At 37.0% G+C, this 22710-nt stretch overlaps 1 protein-coding gene across 1 annotated transcript in view; it reads left to right on the top strand.

Moving 5' to 3' along the window:
- The window catches only part of NLK (nemo like kinase), a 163840-nt gene that overhangs the window by 98594 nt on the left and 42536 nt on the right, over positions 1–22710 (top strand). Inside the window, exon 3 of the mRNA XM_032845389.1 lies at positions 3780–3835. Coding sequence (XP_032701280.1) covers positions 3780–3835 — 56 coding nt within the window. The remainder of the gene's footprint in view (positions 1–3779; positions 3836–22710) is intronic.

Raw genomic sequence — 22710 nt, 5'->3', positions numbered from 1 at the left:
GCTGCTTTATTCATAATACCTAGAAATTGGAAACAACCCAAATGTCTGCCAGCAGACAATTGGATTGTCTGGATAAGTACATTGTGTTATAGTCCATTCACATGATGGTATAGTACACACCAATAAAAAGGATGAACCACTGATCTGCACATCAATAGGGATGAATCTCATAGGCATAACAGTAAAGGAAAAAAGTCATACACAAAGGCTTCATTTTTTATGATTCAAGTTGTATAAAGTTCAAGGACAGGCAAAATGAATCTGTGGTGATGGAAATGAGAATAGTGGATACCTCTGAGCAGGGATGGGATTTGACCAGAAAGGGACAATGGGGACCTTCTGGGTTGTTGAAATGCTTAACTTCTTGATCTAGATGTTAACCATGAAGTAAAAATCCATCATATTATATACTTTGTGTAAAAATTAATCAAATTACATACTTGTCAGCTGTATTTTACAACTTTTTAAAAAATAGTAGTAATTACATAGTCTCCACCTTAAAGAACTTAAAATCTCTTGGGGAGTAAGATTGGGGAAGGGGTAGCTCCTTTGCTAAACATGGGATTTAATTGTATTTTATGAATAGTTAAATTTCTAGTTTTTATATTTAGGATTAGGATTATTTACAGCAGTTGTTTTATTGGTAAAGGGCTAAGAAGAAGAAGCCAGTTTTATATTGCATAACCAATTTATAGTGAATCTCAACATCACAGAGGTTAAAATTCTAAAAAACTGCCACCATAATGGGCTTTTGTCCAGTTCTTAAAAAGATTTGAGACACTGTTTGGTAATGACCATTATTGACAGAAGTATTTTAGTCCATTTTTTTAATTAGACAAGTCTGCTTGCTTTTTTTGTATTTGAGATCCTTTGAAGAGTTGGTGGTATTTTGGGGATACTTTGACTCTTTACAAGTCAAAGTCTTTACAAGAGTCCTCTTATTTACATCATAAGGCTAATCTCACACACTCTAGATTCCCACAAATAAGGGGTTATAGAGGGACTCAGCCTATTTAAATAGGGGGTCAGACATGAAGTCTGGAGTTTGAAACTGGTACTATTCCTTCTTACTTATTTATATCATTTCTGAGATTCCTGGATCATTTCTACTGATCTAAGCACTGGTTTTGCACCTCTGGAAACACTGTGGAATGCCATCCTCTGATAACATTTTGAGATAAAATAACAGTAATATAAAACAACAGGCATTTAAAAATTTCCAAGCAGAATTTAAAATATTGTACCTTTGAAGCTAACAATCACAGCTAAATGCTTTAGTGCAAATGTCTGACCCTGTTTTATATGGCTTTTCTACAAAAAGCCTCATCAAATCTGGAATAAGAAAGCCTCATTCTTCTCCATCAAGGTTTAAAATGTATGGTTGTCACTTTCTGTAGATAACCTCTAATTATAGCAGATAGATTTGAAGTGTAAAATAGCTTTGTCTAATGGACGCTGTCATTCATTGAATTCTGGTTTCCCCCAAGACAGGATGTGTGTTGTTCAGATACAGAATGGAGAGTCCAAAAGATGTCAAGTAAAACACTAATTTCTGTCTTCCTCAAACATCAAATATTCATGTTAAAAATTGTTTTATCTCATAATCAGAAATGAATTTGTGTGAATTTGTGACACTAGCTAATTATAGGGTTTTAAATTTATAGAAATGAAATAATTTATCTTTTATATGATAAAAATTATTTTTGAAGAAACCAAAAAATCTGTTATCTTTCATTTATACCAAGATTCTAAGTATAAACATTTTAATTCAGAAAGGAAGGATCAAGATTCTTTATAAAGCATCTAAACTATTTTCAAACTTTCATGTATAACTGGTTTTAAAGTGAGTAAAGACTTTCATTACAGGAGGTTTTAGTTTAATTTAGAATTTTAAAGTGACAAATGCTTGGCTGAAAAAAAAAATGAGCAAAGGTTCTTCCCCATGTAAATTGCAAGGGGAAAAAAAAAGAGAAATCTGTAGGTTAAAACTTAAAACACAAATCAACCATAATATGTAAATCTTATTTAGGTCCTAATTTAGACCAAAAAAACTTTAAAAAGGAAAAGAAAATTGTAAATTTCAGAACTGGATATTTGATGGTATTAAAAAACATATAATTTTTAGACTTGATAATTATATTTTTTAGAAGTTTTTCTCTTTGGGGCACCTGGGTGACTCAGTGGGCTAAGTGTCCGACTCTTGAACTCAGGGTTGTGAGTTCAAGCACCACATTATTTAAAAATAAATAAACAAAATAAAAGCTTTCATCTTTTAGTGATGCTTACTGATGTATGGCTGAAATAAGTTTGCTCTTTGCTTCAGAATTATACAGGGAGAGTGGAGGTATAGAAGCAATAATAATTATGTATGTGGATTACTAAGACTGGGTATTGATTACATGAGCATTCTTGATACTGTTCTATCTACTTTTATATGTTCGAAATTTTCCATAATAAATATTTTTTCTTAAAAAAAAAAAACTTAGCTAAAGATAGAAAATTTGAACTTGTACCACAGTTTATTTCCTGTTAAAAATTTCTTCCATATTCTTTCACCCTCAGGTTTCTTATTAGGTAGGTAGGTTCAGATTCTTACGTGTGATATCATAGATGGGACTTAAAAGAAGAGCTGAACAGCTGGTAGGGGAAGTAGGCCTATTTGTTATGTTTCAAAGGCAGAACTGACTTTGTTAGTATGCTGCTTTTATAAAGGACTTGAATTTCAGATGCCTTAAAGTCTTTCCACCCTGGTGACTTCTTTTTTTGTACTTGGAATAAAATCCAAAATGCTTAACAAAAATTTAAAGAGATTTTTATGTGATATATCCCCTGCCTTCCTCTTCTGTTTTATCCCAATCTGTTTTCCTCCCACCCTTTATGTTCCATAAGCACTGGCATTTGTTTCTAGAATTTGTCTGGTTCCTTCTTGCTTCAGTGCCTTTACAGTACCTACTCATTGCCTGGCCAACTCCTATTCACCCTTCAACTCTTAGTGTTACTTCAGGGAAACTTTTTTTTTTTTTTTTTTTTAAGATTTATTTATTTGAGAGAGAGAGAATGAGAGACAGAGAACATGAGAGGAGAGAGGTCAGCGGGAGGGGACTCCCTGCTGAGCAGGGATCCGGAGGTGGGACTTGATCCCAGGACTCCAGGATCATGACCTGAGCCGAAGGCAGTTGCTTAACCAACTGAGCCACCCAGGCACCCTTCAGGGAAACTTTTGTCCCCATTCCTCTTGACTTTTTCCCTTCAAATAATATATATCATAATTATAAAGTTGTGTGACTGCTTGTTTCTTTAATGCCTTCCTCACTACTAGTCATGAGAGCAGGGGTGGTATCACTTTTGTTTATCAGTATAACCAAAGAGCCTACCATGGTGCCTGCCAGGTAGAATGTACTTGGTAAACGTTTTTTGAACAGAGGAGTAGAGGAATGAATGATAGATATGTCTCCTCCTGCTCTTAGAGCAACACTGATTGTTAAAAATAATGGCGTTTCAAAACACTTGCCATGCAGCAGTCTGGTGGCATGTGGTCGAACCCAGTTGGCCCTGTCATTTTAGTTTAGATAGAATTGTGTTTACATAGTAGTTTTACAAACCCATTTTAGTGTTTAGGACTGTTACTTGACTGATAAATTTAGTTCATCTCCATGGGCAATTGTAACTAAGCCTTACATCATTAAAAAGTTAATAGTATTTACTTGCATTTATGTCATATTTTGCTTCCTCTTTAGTTCTCTAAATTTGACTTTTTTTTTTTTTTTTCCTTTTCTCAGGTACTCTCTGCCCTTGACATACTCCAACCTCCACACATTGACTATTTTGAAGAAATGTATCCTAACCAGGGAATGTGAAAGAAGGGGACAATATTAATTTATTCTTCTAGCACCTTTGGGGGTTCATGCTTTAAGGTGTATAAAATCTCATCCTTGCAGAGGTGGTTGAATACCTGGAACCAGGTAATTTTGAAATCTGACAGAGCAGTATTATCAATGTATCCTGAATTGTGATATCATAAAAACGGGACTTTGGAGCACATTTTTTTACTTAATCTTCACACAGCCTATGAGATAGGTTATTACCATCCCCATTTTGCAGATGAAGCCAGTGAGGCAGCTATGTTGTATGGAACTCAAGAAAGTACTCTTGTTGCTATACAACAACTGCCTATCAGTTAAGAGGATAATACTGCCCTTTTTTTCTACCACTTGGTGTAAGGTGAAAATTAAAGAGATATGTAAGTCAAATCCCAAGTTCTTTGGAGTAATAGTGATGGTGCTGGTAATAGTCATTACTTACCTAAGTTTTTATCAGATGCCAGACACAATTCTAAGTTATTTATACATAAAAGTTTATTTAATCTCTATAACAACTATCTGGGAGAGAGACTTTGACTGTTCCCATATTACAGAATAGGAAATTGAGGCACAAAAGATAAAAAAGACTTGACTAAGATCACAGATAGTAAATATTGAGATTGAGGTTCGATTCCAAATGGTCTGACTCTGTGGTCTTTATTTCAACTCCTACATGATTCTCTCAGGATAGAGGCTTTACCATTATATTACTACTATTAATATGTAAAAATAGTATGTAAGGTATCATGGATAATAATAAACTCTAAAATAATGCCTAGTATTAACTCCTGGGACTGTGCATGAAAATAAAAAATTGAGACATAGGTTAGCCCTAGGAAAAGCATCACGATTTACCATTCTGTATTTAACTGGGTAAAACTTGAAGTGAAAGACAGGGAGTCCTAAATCTTTGAATTCAGTGAGCTCAGGACACTAGTTTATTGACCCAAGACTTATTAACACTAGGCCTATGACTTAAGAGTGGAAACCAGTATGAAAGCAAGATAGTTTTTCAGGCTTAGCAGTGAGATTAAAAATCTCATTCTTACACAGGTGGTAAGTAATTCTATACTAGATAATTATCTTTGATAATTTCTTTAGTAACTGGGAACAATTAAGAGCTTCCCTAAGGGAAGGAGAATAGCTAAGTTGACTGGGGAATTGGGAAACGGGGTTGTAAGGTGATAGAATTATCGCTGATCAACACTGCTGGGATATTGTGATCCGATAAACCTAGAGCTCTTGAATGCTGTAATCCTTGGTGATATTTTAACCCATGAGTCTTTTACAGAATTAATAAAGGCTTAACTCAGTGGACTTGGGGTGCACCAACCTTGCACTTTCAGAGAAGGGACTGGGTCTTGACCAGCTTCTGGATAACAAGAGCGTCTTTGTATACCTGAGATCTTGGGCCTGGTCAGACAGTTGTTAACATATGCTTATTTAAAGAATTTAGAAATTTAAAAAATTGAGAAAGTTCTTTTCTCCTCAACTGTAGATCAGAAGTAACAACTGAGGAGAAAGCATTGATGATTTCATTTCATAGACTTCCTGAAAATTACCAAGGTAGGGAACTCATGGGAGTGGAGCCATACTTGTGTCATTCATCCAGAGTAACTTCCTACACCTGGCCAGGAGTCACCTTTATCCTTTTAGTTGGCTGGAAAGGAACCTACATATTAGAAGCATTCCTATGAATGTGTAATGCTATTTCTACCTGTTTGGAAATGACGTTGCTGACAACAAACCTTGAAATTAGAAGAAATCTTCTTTATTAAATAAGAATTTTATTGTATTGTAGGTTGTGTCAGGGGTCCCCCAAACTACCCTCAGGTTCCATGATTTGCTGAAAGAACTCACAAGATCCAGGAAAGGTATTCTAACCATGGCTACAGTTTATTACAGCAAAAAGATACAGATTAAATCAGCAAAGGAAAGTGGTGCATAAGGCAGAGTCCATCAGAAACCAGGTACAGGGCGCCTGGGTGGCTCAGTGGGTTAAGCCTCTGCCTTCAGCTCAGGTCATGATCTCGGGGTCCTGGGATCGAGTCCCGCATCGGGCTCTCTGCTTGGCAGGGAGCCTGCTTCCCCCTCTCTCTCTGCCTGCCTCTCTGCCTACTTGTGATCTCTCTCTGTCAAATAAATAAATAAAATCTTAAAAAAAAAAAAAAAAAAAGAAACCAGGTACAAAGTTCCAATTTGGCTTCCCCATAGAATTGCACAGATCTTGCTTAATTTTCCCAGCAACAATGTATGACAATACAGATAAATATTGTCAACTGGGGAGGCTCACCTGAGCCTTAGTGTCCAGGGTTTTTATCAGAGGTCAGTCAGGTAGGCATAGAGCACCCACAGGGCTGACCTCAGCTACTCAGTCTCCAGCACTCCTCCTCTTCCACACCCAGAGGTTAAACTAATACAGCTGGCCCAAGGCCCCAGGCAAATAAAAACAGGTGTCACCATAAATCATACTGTTAGCATAAACTGTCTGATGTGACCAAAGCCCCAGGTATACTAAGACACTCTTATGAGGCAGGACATTACAAGGGCTCAAAGGTTATTTCCCAGGAGTTGGTCCTGAGCCGGTCCTAAAGACTTTTGAATGTGTTGGGTTTGGGTAGCCTAGATCCGCTTGATTGCATCTAGGTTATCTGTGAGGAAAGAATGTTTTCAAATAATAAATTGGTGAATATGTTTATATTTAATAAGTGCCAGATATATTTAGATTCTCTTCAGTGAGCACTTACCTAATTTATAATATCACTTTCTATTCTATAGTTCAAGCATGAATTGTTTATATCAGGCATTAATTCTGTATACTTGGGTTTGTCATTCCTTTAAAAACTTTGTGTGCTTCTGTAAGCTAGGAGTTCTCAGTCACTTACTAGTGACCATAATTGGAGTCTGGGAGATCCTTGATTGATTATTATTTCAAATACTTGCAGAGCAGAGGGAAAGTTAGCATAGTTATAATTTAAAACCGTGAGTGTCATAGATAGTGTAGTACCTGTTGGTGGCTTATTTCAGCCCATTTCATTGGTTAGCATAATGTTTCTGTGCAATTCCTCTCCCCAAAATTGTTCATGAATGTTGAATTAAAAGTCCTTGCCATAAGTATTTGTGGAACCATCTGGTACACCATTTACTTAAATATTTTACTTTCTTATTTAATTTTTTTACCTTCAGGTTAAAAAATGGACACCTGTTATAATTAGTTAGCTACAAAAAAGTCTTTCAAACCTAAGCCTCAAATATTCTTGTTTTCTGTTGTATAATTTTTAGCTATATATAGAATAATGCACAGAAAAGAAGGTGTTTTCTACTGGTGGTGCTATTTGGAAAACATTGAATCCTTTCAACATAAAAAGGAATTGTTTCTATAGCTGCCCCAGGATTATAAAGACTTTTTAGGAAGGCAATTATTCATCTGTGTTAGCAGCTCCCTCTGTAGTATCTCAAAAACATGGCATACACATTACACACAGTTTTAGACAGTGGCTTTTTTTTTTTTTTAAATTAGAGGATTGTTGTGTCTTTGCAGATTTTAGAATGGATAATATTTTGAGTTTTAAATGTATGATCGTGGAATTATGCTTTGAAGAAAATCTTGAGGTCTGTTTGAGGCTCTGTCATTTTAGGTAAGTTCTAAGTATGTTGCTATTCTAATGGATGTTCTACTATTTAGTTAGTTGATAAAGGATCAGTTCATAGAGTCAAAAATATGTATTTATCATATTATTTAAGTCATTAAAAGGAAATAATCTTAAACAACCTTCTATTATACATACAGTACCATTTATTATTGCACTTTTTTCTAAGATTAAAAAATTGTGCTGTTGTATTGCATATGTAACTTACTACAGAAACATTTTAAGATCTCTTTACACTGATTTTAAGATTTTATTGGTTTATTTCATAGACAGAGATTACAAGTAGTCAGAGAGGCAGGCAGGGAGAGAGGAGGAAGCAGGCTCCCCGCTGAGCAGAGAGCCCGATGCGGGACTCGATCCCAGGACCCTGAGATCATGACCTGAGCCAGAGGCAGAGGCTTTAACCCACTGAGCCACCCAGGTGCCCCTCCCTTTACACTGATTTTAATGGTTAATATCACTTTAGAAAATCTGAGTCTATGAACATTTTGATGTAATCAGATGTACAATAAGAGTATGATCATATAGTATGCAGTTAATCATACATTTTTCCCTGAAACTGTAATAAAATGATTGCAGCAGTGCCCACCATCAGTGGCTTGAGTTTTCTTTAGATAGCTCCTTAAGCAACTTGTAGAAAGATAATGTCTAGATTTTAACTGTTGATAAATCTACCTACAGGGTCCAACAGATTTAGCAGGAGTCCAAAATGGAAGGAACAAATTCTCCCATGTTCTCTGTATCTTGTAGCTTTCCTATTTTCATATTTTTAAAATCTAGTGTATCACCCTGCAAAATATGTTCCTTAATAATTAAGAAAGATTATTTTTTAACTGAACTTTTTGCTGTTAAAGGATTACATTATTCATTTTGCACTTTGACTTTCTGTTTGGAAAACTGTGTGAAAATACTTCGGTGCTAAGTTACTTTGAGCCTATTGAAATTTAACCCAAGAGAAACCAGTTATAATTATTTGATTGAAAATCGTTTATCATGCTTTAGTAAGAAACCTGAATTCTGAACATAAGCATGCCTTTTCCCAGAAAGTACTGGATGCCTGCTGGATTAGAAATAAAAATTTGGCCTGCCTTGGGAAAAGTTTACTTTTACTTTGAAATATAATGAAACATGCTCTTAATGTTTTATGGAGAAGAATATGGGTAGAACAGGTTATTTGTACTAGAAGCAACTACAGCCTAAAACCAGTGGAAGTGAGAAGTCTAGTGGGGGATCATGTGTAGGGCCCTGTTCATCAGGACTCCTGGATTTTACCTGATGTCCTGTATAATTATTAATAAGTTCCTCCTTTTACTTTCAGAAGTGTTTCTATAATAGGTTTGGCCTGTGCAGGCATTGTTTAAATGGGAATGTCTTGTCATAAAGGCAGCAAGGGAACTTCCATCCCCATTTTGACCAGTTAGAGTCCTTGGTGAGCAATAATGTAGTTTTGGGCTCCTCAAATGCAGTCGTTTTAAGTTTAATATTATTTGTATAGTATATTTTATAACAGCATTTTGTAATTTAAAGAATATACAATACATGATTCCTTGGTGCTGTGAAACAGCTCTGTAGGGATGCCTGGGTGGCTGAGACGGTTAATGTCTGCCTTTAGCTCGGGTCATGATCCCAGGGTTCTGGAATCGGAGTCCCGCATCAGGCTCCTTGCTCAGTGGGGAACCTGCATCTCCCTCTGCCTCTCTCTCTCTGACAAATGAATAAATGAAATCTTTCCAAAAAAATAAAAGAAAGAAAGAAAGAGCTCTGTAAACCTCAGGGAATCTTAGGAGTCTGTGAATTGCTAAGAACAAACAAAATGAAGTATGTGTATATATATGTAAGTGCACTCATACTCTCAATCAGACCGTACCAGCAAGAACCAGAAATCTACATCTGAGGAGCTTTGAAGATTCCCGTATTGTTAGTTTCCTCCATCATATCTATCATATATATAAGATCTTCTTCAAAGATCTTCAAATCTTCAAATACCATATATGGTAGGAAGTTCTAAAAGAATATGGGCAAATGGTGTGGAGCTTTCAAAGGAGAGATTGCTTCAGGCAGGAAAAAAAAAGAAAAATTAAAAAAAAACCAGTAAGGGACACCTGGGTGGCTCAGTTGGTTGGACGACTGCCTTCGGCTCAGGTCATGATCCTGGAGTCCCGGGATCGAGTCCCGCATCGGGCTCCCGGCTCCGCAGGGAGTCTGCTTCTCTCTCTGACCTTCTCCTTGCTCATGCTCTCTCTCACTATCTCTCTCTCAAATCAATAAATAAAAAATCTTAAAAAAATAAAATAAAAAAAAAAAAACCAGTAAGACTTCATGAAGAAAATGACATTTCAGCTGAGTGTTGAAAGATGAGGATTTAGACAGGTAGCCTTGAGGAGAATAGATATTCCAGATGGAGAGATTAAGTATCAGGATCATCTTTTAGGGAATGGCAAGTCGTCCAGTTGGCTAGAATTTAGCATGCATGGATAATTAGAAATTAAGCTAGTTGGGGCAAATCATGGAGAGCCTTGAATGTTAAACTAAAAACATTCATCTTTATTCAGTAGGCATTTGAAGGCACAGTGAAAGATACTTGTGATGAGGAATGACAGAATCAGAAGTGTCCTTTATAAACTTAACAAAGAGTTTCTGTTTGGGCTAATGAGGAAGTTCTAGAATTAGTAGTGATAGTTGCACAACATTGTGAATGTACATAATGCCACTGAATTGTACATGTAAAAATGGCTAAAATGGTCAATTTTTTGTTATGTGTAGAGGCCACTTTTAGACAACAGACTTGAGCAATGGAAACTTGATCAAGGTCAAAGGGCCCACAGCGACCACCTGGCTGAATACAGACAGGCCCATCAGGTAACCCACCTCAAAATATCCATTGGCCCAAACTGAGGAGTGGGCTACTTACAACCAGGCACAATTACCAAAAAAGGGAAAATTCCATACATCCCCATACCTCCTCACCTTCCCACCTTAAATAGAACCCCTACCCACTGCCACCTTGCAGACAGTCTCTTGTTTGCTATTCACCCCACCACTACCTTGCAATGTATTCAGTAAACTTCTGTCTCCCTTGTTCTGCCTCGGGTGAATCTTTTCATTGCCTGCACCACTGGCTTCCCCCTGATCATTGTCCCACATCTGGGGGCCTGCATCTGATGGAGAGGGACTCCCCATTATGTATATTTTACCACAATTAAAAAAGAAAAAACCTTAAAAAGGACGCAGCTCTTAGGGCTGAGAGGCAGCAACTGTGGTACAGACCCAGAAGGATTCTTGGTAATTCATTGGGACCTCTTTAGCCATGTACTCAACAGCCTGGGCTTTGATGTTAGTGGCTGGTTGCGTATTCACAGAGGCAGAACAAGGAAATGAAAAAAATGGGGAGGGGCCTCCCTAGATCATCACAGAATGGCTGGCTACATTGATAGAGAAGCAGTTAATATCAGAAGAGGAGTCGGTATACTCCGAGAAAGGAGAGGTGAGATCCAAAGGCAGATGTTGGGGTGATAGCAAGCAACAGGTTTAGAAGGAGTAGTAGTATGGTTAGAATATGGAGACTGTGCTCAAAGAAAGGAATTTGTAGTTAGAACAAGTTGTAGTCGTTTCGAGATAGAAAGTAGACTCATGCTTTAAGGTAGACGAAGTAGAATAGTAACAAAAGTCCTTAGAGTTCAGACAGTTGAGAAATTGAGGGATAGAGATTCTCTACCCTGGTTGCTCATTAAAATCATCTAAGGAGCTTTTAAAAAAAATTTCAAATGGGGGTGCCTGGGTGGCTCAGTTAAGCATCTGCCTTCGGCTTAGGTCATGATAGGTCATAAAATCTTTAAAAAAAAAAAAAATTCAAATGCTCAAACCCTATATTCTGAGTTTGGTCTGAGATATCAGTAAGTATTTTTGAAAAGTTGTCCCAGTGATCTGAATGTGCCCTCAGAGTTAGGATCCACTAGACTAAACTACCAGAATAATTATCAGCATGAATGTTGAAGTTACCAGTGACCACCTAAGGGACCTTTAAGAAGCAAATGTGAACCAGCTGTTTGTGTCATCTAGCTAAGATCTGGATTGCTGTGAAGACTGCTAGAAAAGACAAGGATAAGAGACTATTAGTCTCTTTGTTTCTGGTATTTTTTTTTTCTTTTATTCTTTCTTATGTTTTTTTAAGGAGAGGTCTTTGAAGATTAGCAGTGGGACCAACCACAGCCTGGAAAAGGAGGGGAGATGGAAACAGCTTACTCTGTTTCCGCTTGTTAGCTCTTTACATGAAGACTGCTCCTCAGATGCTCTTCATGTATTCATCATAAATGCTTTTTGATGACCAAATTAACTGTGACTGATCTACTAATGTTTAAAAACATGAGGATGTAATTCATCTTATGTTTAAGCTTTAAGAAAGTTAGAATCTATTTTCTATTTCAGGCAGAAAGTTCCAACCGTATTTTCATTCTGACACAATAGTGGTAAGAATTTAAAATGAAGTAGCAGAAGTTTAAGGCTATGTGTGTCTTTGACTTGGAGCCTTGAACTAATCACCCCAGATCTCTGCTTCATTCATTCTTTGACTTTTTAAACACGATTAAAAGTGGTAATTACTTTGTGTCCCATTCCATTCATTTAGCAGATTTTCCAGAGTGAGCATGAGCTAGGAATCAAGAATGTGCTGTTCCCTCAGGTAATTTCAGCTCCCATAGGCTTCCCTAGTGAGAGAATGTCCCCAAACTAAGCATGATGCTGTTGAGAGAAGTATGTTATGACATACTTCATAACTGAAGTATGTTATGACATACTTCATAACTTCATAATTGACCCCTTAACAAGAGCCAGCTGTTTCTTGTGGGGTTCAAAGAAAACAGCATTCTGCTTCAACACCAGAGAACACAATACTGTTGAATTTAATGTGAATTTGACGTATTTGTCTCCAACATGGTATCTTCCCAGATGACTTGTGATACTCAAAGTTCATTTTATGCATAATTTTAGAACTTTATCTTCAGGATAGAAGTACTAGCAGGTAGTATGAAGTATAATGGCCATTGTTGTTATCCTTAAGGGGTTCATGATTCAGTTGTGGATGATTCATGATTTTCAAATAATTATAATACTAGAGTAATTTTCTTAAGCAGAAAAAACTGCTCTGCCCTTCTCTCGTTCCCAAAAAGAGTTTGGAAGACTTACCTAGGACTTAAAGTTTTCATAGAATAAAATATTTTCTCTGGTCCTTCCTTACAGGAGCCATACAAGATCAATGACCTATTAGTAGGATAAATTATATTTTCAGTATTTCCAGCTGCATTTTTATTTTCCCACAAAGTTTTAGGCAATATCTGATTTTGTGTTTGTGGGTCCATGTAACTTTCTGCATAGCTGTTCTAATTAAGTGGTGTGGAACAGTGCTAATAGGTTGCACATCTAAGTGTATATTAGATCATTCATTACACAAATGTTAGAAAGTGAGCACTCTGAACAAATGAAAAAGGCAGAACTCATGTCTTTTTTCTTACATCTTTTTAAAGATAAAATTGACATACAGCAAACCTTCTATCTTGACAGAGAGGCAGACCCCTTTACATGGACCACCATTTTATTTCATCTCATCTTACTGCCATAAAAAATACTCAGACTTCTCTGATACACCTCCCCTAGATTCTTTCTTCTTATAGATTTTTGTTCTCTGTATATTTTGAATCCTCCCTGCCCTTCATAACTGGTTCCTTTTATAACTTTGTCTTTTAAAATGAATTTCACTTGGTAGGTAAGGAAGCATCTGTAGCTTGTCGTATTGAGAGGCTTGTCTTCCCTTCAGAACGCTGTTTGGGGTTGTTTATACCACTGATAGCAATCTGCTCTCAGGTTTTAATGACATCATTCTTGCAGCTTTACAATAGATCAGACTGGAGTAAATTGCTCTCAAATTCTGTTGGGCAGAAGGATATTTGAAACCAGATTGTCTGAACACAGAAGTAAGTTTTTAGACCCGTTAAGAAAGGTTGGTGGGTCTAATTTGAAGGCTCATTGTCCTTAGAGAAAGTATTAAGATTTGTTATGATGGCAGTAAGGAGCATTTTATATGACTGATATAAGCATTTATCCCCTAAATGGATTAAGAGGTGATTGAAGAATTTGCCCTTTCTCTTCATGAATTAAAATAACTGGAGAAGTAAAATGTTTCTAATCTAGGCAAAGGCTCTTCTTTCAGATATCTTTTTTAATATTCAGAAAAAATAGTGACTATTTCCAATCATTTCTTTTGGCATCTGTTTCTTGACTCTTAGTCTCCATTTTTGTGTGTATGTGCATTTGCTTTGGAGAGTTATGATGGTGGGAAGTTAATAATCACCAAGCTTTACCATCTCCGTTTGACACACATAGAGCTTGCCTTTGCCTTCTTCAAGACACTTTGGAAAGAAGAGAGCTGTTTAAAGTAATCTTTTTTTCCTCTAGGATGCTCTTTCTGTTTATAGCCTTAGTGACAAGAACTCAGCTAACAGAACCTTTTGGGCTATGACAGAGTATGTAGAATGAAAAACATAGTTTGTATCTTTCCAATGATTTTTCCCTTTTTTCTGGTGACAGAATTGATACTTTTAATTAGTTTTAAATTGCAAATTAAAGGTGGTTTTAATTTTTAAATTTTTGACATTCTATATACAACAGATTAATTACCTTAAAAATAAAAGGAATTTGCCATTGCCTGGGAAAGAGATTGTTGTATTCAAACATTTTAAAAACATGACCTTTTATTCCATTGATTTCTATAGAGAAGCACACGCATGCTTCAGAAAAGGTCAGTGATTCTAATTGAAGCACACACTGATTTTCTTTTTTTTTCTAGTTGCAAAGGCGCCCATGCTTTTTGTTCCAAAGAAGATGATGAGATTTAGGGCTGACCATTTGTTACAAGAGAAAGCAATTCTCTCTGTGATGCATTGCTGTTTTTCTTCCACATGGAAAGCACTGCTTGAAATCAACAATATCCATAAACCAGAGTTTCATTATCCATGCTATTTAATGCCCTCATTTTTATTTCAGAAGCAGTTACATATCTGAGATCTAGGTTGAAATTTCCCTCCTCTATGGACCTGATTTGGGGGAAGGGGAATGTGAGTCTATTAAAAGTCTCCCATATTTATGGTTTTGAGATTTTTCTTCTTTCAAATAGGAATGGCAAGATTTCAGAATTAATGCTTAATATGGGTTTGGGCATGTTTTCACTGTCATTCTTGGACTTTTCATATAAAAGAATTCATGGCTGAAGGAGCCAGACATGACAATCCGTGTATTATAACTTATTAAGCCACAAATTCACTGTGTCTTTTTGGAAAAATCACCAGTTTCCTATTTGTTCCAACATGTATCACACAAAGGTGAAGACTCTTAAAAAAAAAGGATTATAGAACCTTTGACCAATACGACACCTACTTGATAAATATTTAATACTGCAAGATTTCTTTTTGGTCTGGCTTAGTGTTGGTTTTTGTCCAATGTGCAATGGAAAAAAGAATGATCTAGTTTTCATTATCTGAAGTTAGTAAAGACTGTTTAGGGAGTAAAATTGTGTTTTCAAAGCTTTCTGTCCGTATTCATTCTGTAGGAAATAATTTGATACAACAACTTCTCAGTTTTCTTCTCTCAATCCAGCTAAACCAGTTAAATACCCTTATTTTGCTCTCTGAGAGTTTGTAACATATCATTAATAATTTTTCTTACAAAATGAGTTGCTCATTGCACATAAAACATTAAATGTGTTCTTAGACTTCAGTTTACTTGAGCAAGCAGGTCAGACCACTATAGTTCTGAACTGCAGATGGTGAGAGTTTTATTTATTTATTTATTTATTTATTTAAGATTTTATTTATTTATTTGACAGACAGAGATCACAAGTAGGCAGAGAGAGAGGTGGGAAGCAGGCTCCCTTCCGAGCAGAGAGCCCGATGTGGGGCTCGATCCCAGGACCCCGGGACCATGACCTGAGTCAAAGGCAGAGGCTTTAACCCACTGAGCCACCCAGGCACCCTGGTGAGAGTTTTAGAACCTGATAGGCAGTCGTCTACATAAGACCATATTACAGATTCCACAGTTATACGCAACTTGAGCTGTCCAGGATGATGAGCTCTCTATTATTAAACTGTTCATTTAGCAGTGCTTTTTTATGACCTATTTGCACAACACCTTATCATTAATAAACATTTATTCCTAATAGCTTCAAATTCCCCCAGTATTTATTGATAGTGGAAGCTGTGTAAGGAATCGGTTTTATTCTTTCTCTTTTGTCTAAGAGGTGGGAATGATCTAAGTCAGAGACCATTTGGCAGGCCTGAATACGGGAATGTGGAATATTGACCTTCATCCCATATTCTTGTTATATTTGGAAAACTGACTGGAGAGTGTCTCCATTTCTTCCCCTGCAAAGCTTTGATGGCTCCTTCAGTACTAGATACTAGAGCTTTAATTGATATTCTTGATACTAAAGCACTTTAAAATCAGTCCCCTTCTCCATCCTTCTGCCCTGCCATATTCATCATCCCTTACTTCTGCTGCCCGACAGTAGCAGTCTTGAGTTTAATAACTTACTATCACATCATGAAACAGGAACAGGGGTCCTCCACGTCTGTTTATTTCAAAATCTTACGATTACTCCAGGGCGTACCTAGTCAGCATTCTAACTTGACGTAATAGAAAATCTGTTGTAGTGGCAAAGAGTATGGAGTCTGGAGCCATACTACCTAGATTTGAATTCCAGCTTTGCCTCTTACTATCTGTGTGACTTTGTGATCTTATTACCTATAACTTCTCTGTGCCTCAGTTTCCTGGTTAATGAAATGAGAATAATAAATGGCATCTCCCTCATAGAGTTATTTTGAGGATTAAATTGGTATAGATTGACAGACTGACTTAGAACAGTGCCTGGCACTTAATAAGTGCTGTAAAAGTAGTAGGGGAAGGCCTTATAGAGGAGATAGAACTTACTGAAGCTGAAAGACAATAGGAATCCATTTGAATTTTCTGATGCCAACAAAATGCGTCAAGGCAACCACCAACTACCAACAGATGGCATTAGCAACTACTTGTCGCAAACAAATGGACGTTCATAATGGCACATCATTAACAAACATAGCCTGTTTTTAGAGAGAATTTTTATTTTTTAAATAGGCTGTGAACTGTTAATGAGGAGTGAGTTGACAACTTCAGTACCTCACGTTTACTTACCTGCTCTCCTCTTCCCAGAAGAATGTATTCCACATACAACCCACTGGCACTTCCAAGACTTCCATCCAGACTGAACCCACATTATGTGCTTCTTGGTCCTTTCTCCAGTAACTCTCCCAAGCCCTTCCTATTAATTAGAAAGATAAGACATAATTTCCTCCTTCAGCCCACTGTCCCAAGAACCATTCCCTTTCTTCTGCCCCATGGTTACCTCTCCTAGTAGTGTCCCTTCCTGCCTGCATGCGGATTACCCACGCAGGCTTAGCATATTAGCAAATCCTAAGAATGTTTTAGAGAACGTTTAAAGTTCCAACTCACAGTTGGAATTTTTTTTCCCTCTGCTTTGAAGAGAATCACTATAGATAGAGCAACTTATTCACACCAGCTCTTTGAAATACGTGTGTTCCAGGTGAAGAAAAAAAAAAAAAAAGGAAAGTTTGAATCTAATCTTTTCACCTTCACCTCTCCATTAAAAAATAAATATGTCTCTAACTTCCCAGCTGTGGGAATGAAATGCTGTCAGGCCTCCCAACTATTATTGGATGACAACAAAGCCACACCTAATTTAAGCTGTTGAAAAACCTCATAACCCCATTATCATTCTCCTGATTCGCTTAACCTTCTGGTTAACCTTCTGATTATTAGCCTCTTGACATATTTAATTCAGGTGTGAGCATTTAGGGAGACTCATAGGACCATTTATTTTATCTTTTCTGTATATCCCACTGTTCCGACTTTTATTTCTATTTTTTAAGGTTGGTAGATACCAGGAGGCATGTGTTACATGGAGACCCAGAGGTTTCAGAAGCCACTAAATATATCAAACCAGCCTTAATTGGAGGATGTGGGGAAGCAGTGGGGCTTTTAGCCACTTGATAGACCAGCTGAGTCTCCTGCTACCAACTCAATTTATTTGAGAGCAGCAAGGAACTTCACAGAGCACACTAGCACAAACCTGTATGTTAGCCAGATACAATTTATTTATGTACTACTTAGTATACCAATTTGCTCTCTGCATACTATATGAATGTCATTATTAAATATTAAGAGCACTGATTTGTGCAGTTGGTAATAGGTTTAATAATTATATGTTTAATTGATAGTCTTTTCCTCTTACTGATAAATCACTTAAAGGTGGCAGGAGAACCAGATGGTAGGAAATAGGATTAGGTTGAAGTGGCTTTTTTCCAAAGGAAGTCTGTTATGCATGAGCTGAGCAGTTTTGTTTTGCATGTGTTTGTTTTTATTGTTTTAGTTATGTGGAATACTAATCATTTACTAATTTTTACCACCCTGAAATCCAAACGGAGAGACCCATTAGGTTACTAGAAGCCCTTTACCAGAAGCAGGGTCCCTGTGTGGAGGTTCTCAAAAGTCTCAGAGATTAGCACTTTTATAATTGTTCCCTTGAGTTTCCAATCTGTCCAAAACCACTCCTAGGTCTCCCTCAAAAATAATATGTCCTGTAGAAAACTTTTCATGGTCTAAAAGGGTTTTATGTCCTCATATGAAGGAACATCACTATGATTGACATGTTTAATGCCCAAAAAACCACAAGACCCTATTTAATAAGCGAATAAAATTTTCTTTATTTTTATTTTTTTTAAGATATTATTTTATTCATTTATTTGACAAACAGAGATCACAAGCAGGCAGAGAGAGAGGAGGAAGCAGGTTCCCTGCTGAGCAGAGAGCCCGATGCAGGGCTTAATCCCAGGACCCTGGTATCATGACCTGAGCTGAAGGCAGATGCTTTAACCCACTGAGCCACCCAGGTGCCCCAAAATTTTCTTCTTTAGCACTGATAGCCTTAATCTTTCTTTTACACCCAGTAACTTAAAGGATCTTATGTATTTACTTTTTTAAAGATTTGATTTTATTTGACAGAGCAAGAGAGCACAAGCAGGGGGAACAGTGCGGGGAGAGAGAGGGAGAAGCAGACTCCCGTTGAGCAGGGAGCCTGACATGGGGCTTGATTCCAGGGCCCTAGGATCATGACCTGAGCCAAAGATAGACACCTAACCATCTGAGCCACCCAGGTGCCCTTAAAGGATCTTTTTAAACTTTGTGTGTTTTGTTTAATTTTTGTGTGTTTTTTGGTACTTGCATTCTTTTGCCTTTTTCTTCAGGGAGGGGGAAACACAGTCAGTCATACATTTTGGCAAATGCGTGGACTTTGATATTAGGCATTCCTGAATTTATATACTGTGTCCCTTCCTCCCATTAGCTTTTTGACCTTCAAAAAATTTTGTTACTCTTCCTTGAAGCTCACTTTTTCTCAGTGATAAATGGAGATATTTTTCTTTGAAGGACTGCTGCAGGGCGCCTGGATCACTCAGTGTGTTAAAGCCTCTGCCTTTGGCTTGGGTCATGATCCCAGGGTCCTGGGATTGAGACCCGATTCGGGCTCTCTGCTTAGCAGGGTGCCTGCTTCCCTTCCTCTCTCTCTGCTTGCCTCTCTGCCTACTTTTGATCTGTCAAATAAATAAATAAAATCTTTTAAAAATTTTTAAAAAAAGAAGGACTGTTACAAGGAATAAGTGAATTCATGTATGTAGTACATTTGGCACAGTGCCTGGCTTATTGATATTTAATAAATTTAGTACTCTTCCTCCTGCCCATCACAATGATGATGATAGCAGCTACCAGGTAACCCTTGTTCCCTGTGTGCCAGGCATTTATATGTGATCCACACACAACATCTAAACCCTGGCGTGGTAGATATCATTCTGCCTGTTTTATAAGTGTAGAAACAAACTCAGAGAAGCTACTTGTCCAGTGTAATCAAGCTAGTGAATAGCAGTTGAGATTCTTAACCTGGCCTTTCATTCCAAAGTTTAGGCCATACTGCCTCCCACTACCTAAATTCATCTAACTACTCATATTTAAAACCAGGTTCTTAGTCTTCTCTTCTGAAGTAGAATTATTTCCTTCACCATTTTTCCCAAAGTTTATCTTTTGAAAGACAGAGCACAAGTTAAGAACGGAGGCCAGGATCTTGCATTTACTCTGCTACATACTAGCTGTGACCTTTGGTTGGTTCCTTTGCCTCTCTAAACCTCTCGACTTGTTTGTATAATGGAACCAGGATATACTTATTTCTTAGCATAGTTAGCAGTACATGAGGCTAAATAAGTTTAAAGCTGGATGCTTAATCTATAGAAAAGTCTCAATAAATATCAGCACTTTTCTTCTCAGTAAATATTTTTCTTTTCCAGTCAAGCTTCTGTGGCCATGTATTGTACATTAAAATCTTTATGCTTCCTTGTTTTCTCTACTTGATTTTTTACATAGCAGTCTCGGTCTTTTCTAACCTCTTGAATGTTGCCTTGCCTTCATCTGTCTTTCCTCACTGTTTTGTCGTTGAGTTAGCGTGCTCTCTACACCCACTTGGTGCCCAGTCAGTATTTATGGATGATAATGATGATGGTTACACAAAGATGCTGCTGGCACCAGCCCTGCAGCCTCTGAGACTGCTCTGAATAATCATGACTTCCTAAAAACAGAAAAGGAGTCAGTCATCTTCCTCATAATTGAAGGTCAGAATCTGGTGTCAGCATTTGTTTCTGTGGTAATTGTGTAGCTTTTTCTGCAAAATTACCTTTCACAGTCAGAGTAGTCAGGTTTTCTGACATGAGGCTGATTATCATACATTCTTAAATTACTTCCTAAAATAGATGCATTATCACAGAGGTGAGTTAAACAAATATTGATCATAGTACAGGTTTGTTTTAATTGGAGCAAGGGTTCAGGGGAGGCTTACCATTGAGGGTATGGTGGGCTTGCTAGGCTCTAGATAGTTTCCTACTCTTCTTGCCCATAATCATTTTTACATCGAAGAAAACTGTGGAGAACCAGTTTTAATCGTAAATACTTCTCTTTTCTCTGCCTTTCTGGTATCTCCAATATAGTCCCACCTCATTTCTTTGATCCCTTGAAGATTCCTTATTTCTGCTTTTTTTTCCTGCTTCAATCTCTATCCTTCCTGAACACATCTTCATACTCAGCAACTTTTGTGGAAGTCTAGCAGGGCGTCCTGTATACTATATTTGGGCACTATGCACTAAAAATTCTGTTAATGACGCTGATGTGCATTTTTCTAAAGAATGTCATGATGTTAAGGTTGAATTTATAACTCACTAATGGTGATATGCTTCCATAATTTTAATAGCCAGGTTTTTTGAACAAAAAAGGAAAGAAATGAGAAAAAAATTTTTAATAAGAAAAACTTTGCTCAAAGAAAAGGAAGATTGTGACTAAAAGCAAAATCAATTAAAAAACCTGTCTGTGGCAGACTTCATTTAGTAGAAAATACAGATTATTTCTTATCATATTTAATGATTCCCAAGCTTACATTCTCAACTTAGACCTCCCACCAAAGGCCTGTCCTATATTTCCAGCTATCTCTAGTGAAGACTTTTTTTTCTTCTCATTTTCTTGTCAAGGGCTTCTAGCCCAACCCTCTACCCCTCCACACACAATATATTAGCTGGGAGTCCCTATTATTTTTATATTTATATACTTATGAATAGTAGGCTAACATATACACACATATGCTAATTTTAAAGTTCTCATCTATTTAAATAGGGAACATGAAGCTATTCAAGAAGCTATTTCAAGTAAGCATATGTGATTCATAGGTACAAGGAAATGTTTGTTGAATATCAATTTTGGCTTTATAATTTGACTAAAGAAAGTAAAAGGAGTAAGATTTGAAGGAAGGGGAATATTCAAGGGGTAGAAAAAGATAGAGGCAAAGAATGTGAGGTAGAAAAATTCATCTTGGATTTTTTAACATTTGTCTTGTTTTTCTGTTGGCAAAAGGAGTATCATTATTTCACCTGTCAGCCTCCTTCACCTCCAGTCTTGATCTATTACATGAGAATAGTCCCAGGTTGTTACGAGGATTAAATGAGAGGACCTGTGTTAAAAATGGCATATAGTAGGCCCAAAAATGCTTTTCAGCAAACTGAGATAAATCCTTGGCAAACTGTGGGGTTATTTCTTATTTGAGGCTGTGGCCTACTAGTGACAGGACTAAGACTAATTCAGGTGCTAGAAGAAATGAGTAAGAGTACTTGTGTGGATTTGGGCAGTTACTTGAGACATCTTCGGATTCAGTTCCTTCCAAAAGGAAAGACTCAAACTAAAAAAGAGAACTATTAGTTCTTTATAATAGCCTGTGACTTGTGTTGTAAGAATTCCTTGAAATAATTCAAAGTGCTTAGAATGTGCCTGGTGCATAGTAAGAACTCAGTGAGTGTTAATTGCTTTTATTTTTATTATTTCTCATGTGTTTAAAAAAATTTTTTTTAGGTGAACCATTTTAAGGAAACCAAATGTAGTAAGTGTTTCTATAGATAGAGGTAAATTGCCAATTAGAATGTTCATCTAATTTAGAAATCCAGTAGGAGCTGAAGAAATCTCAGTGGTTTTTCTCACATTTTTTTAAGATTTATTTTTAGGCAATCTCTACATCCAGTGCAGGGCTCGAACTTATAACCCCAAGATCAAGAGCTACATGCTCTTCTGACTGAGCCAGACAGATGCCCTGGTTTTCTTACATGTTTAAAGGTCTAAATCTCTGTAGTTACTGGAATTTAGCAGTCCTAATAATTTAGAGATTTATCTCTTTAGAAGAATATCTCTTGGTTGGGCTACTTAGTTTCTCTTATTTCTATTGGCTAAGTGATGCAAGTCTGGCATAGTCAGTTGCAGATCAGTGCCTAAGGGGCTTTACGAGATTAACAGCCATGACATTGTTGTAATCTTTGAGCAAATCTATTTTAATTGCTTGTTTAATTGTCCCTCTCCCTTGTTAGACTATAAAGTCAGCGAAGGCAGTGACATTCTTGTGCCACACTATTGTATTTTCAGTGTCTAGAACAGTGTCTAGCACATGTTTCTATTCAGACTATTTGTTGGGGAATAGAGAGTGACTTCCCATTTGAAAACACATGGCAAGGAAGGGATTCTAAAAGATGTAT

Source organism: Lontra canadensis, unplaced genomic scaffold, assembly GCF_010015895.1.
Source record: "Lontra canadensis isolate GAN:19392208 unplaced genomic scaffold, GSC_riverotter_1.0 scaffold163, whole genome shotgun sequence".
Classification (NCBI taxonomy): Eukaryota; Metazoa; Chordata; class Mammalia; order Carnivora; family Mustelidae; genus Lontra; species Lontra canadensis.
Note: the sequence above shows the minus strand (reverse complement) of the source record. Positions and strands in the feature narration are given on the sequence as shown.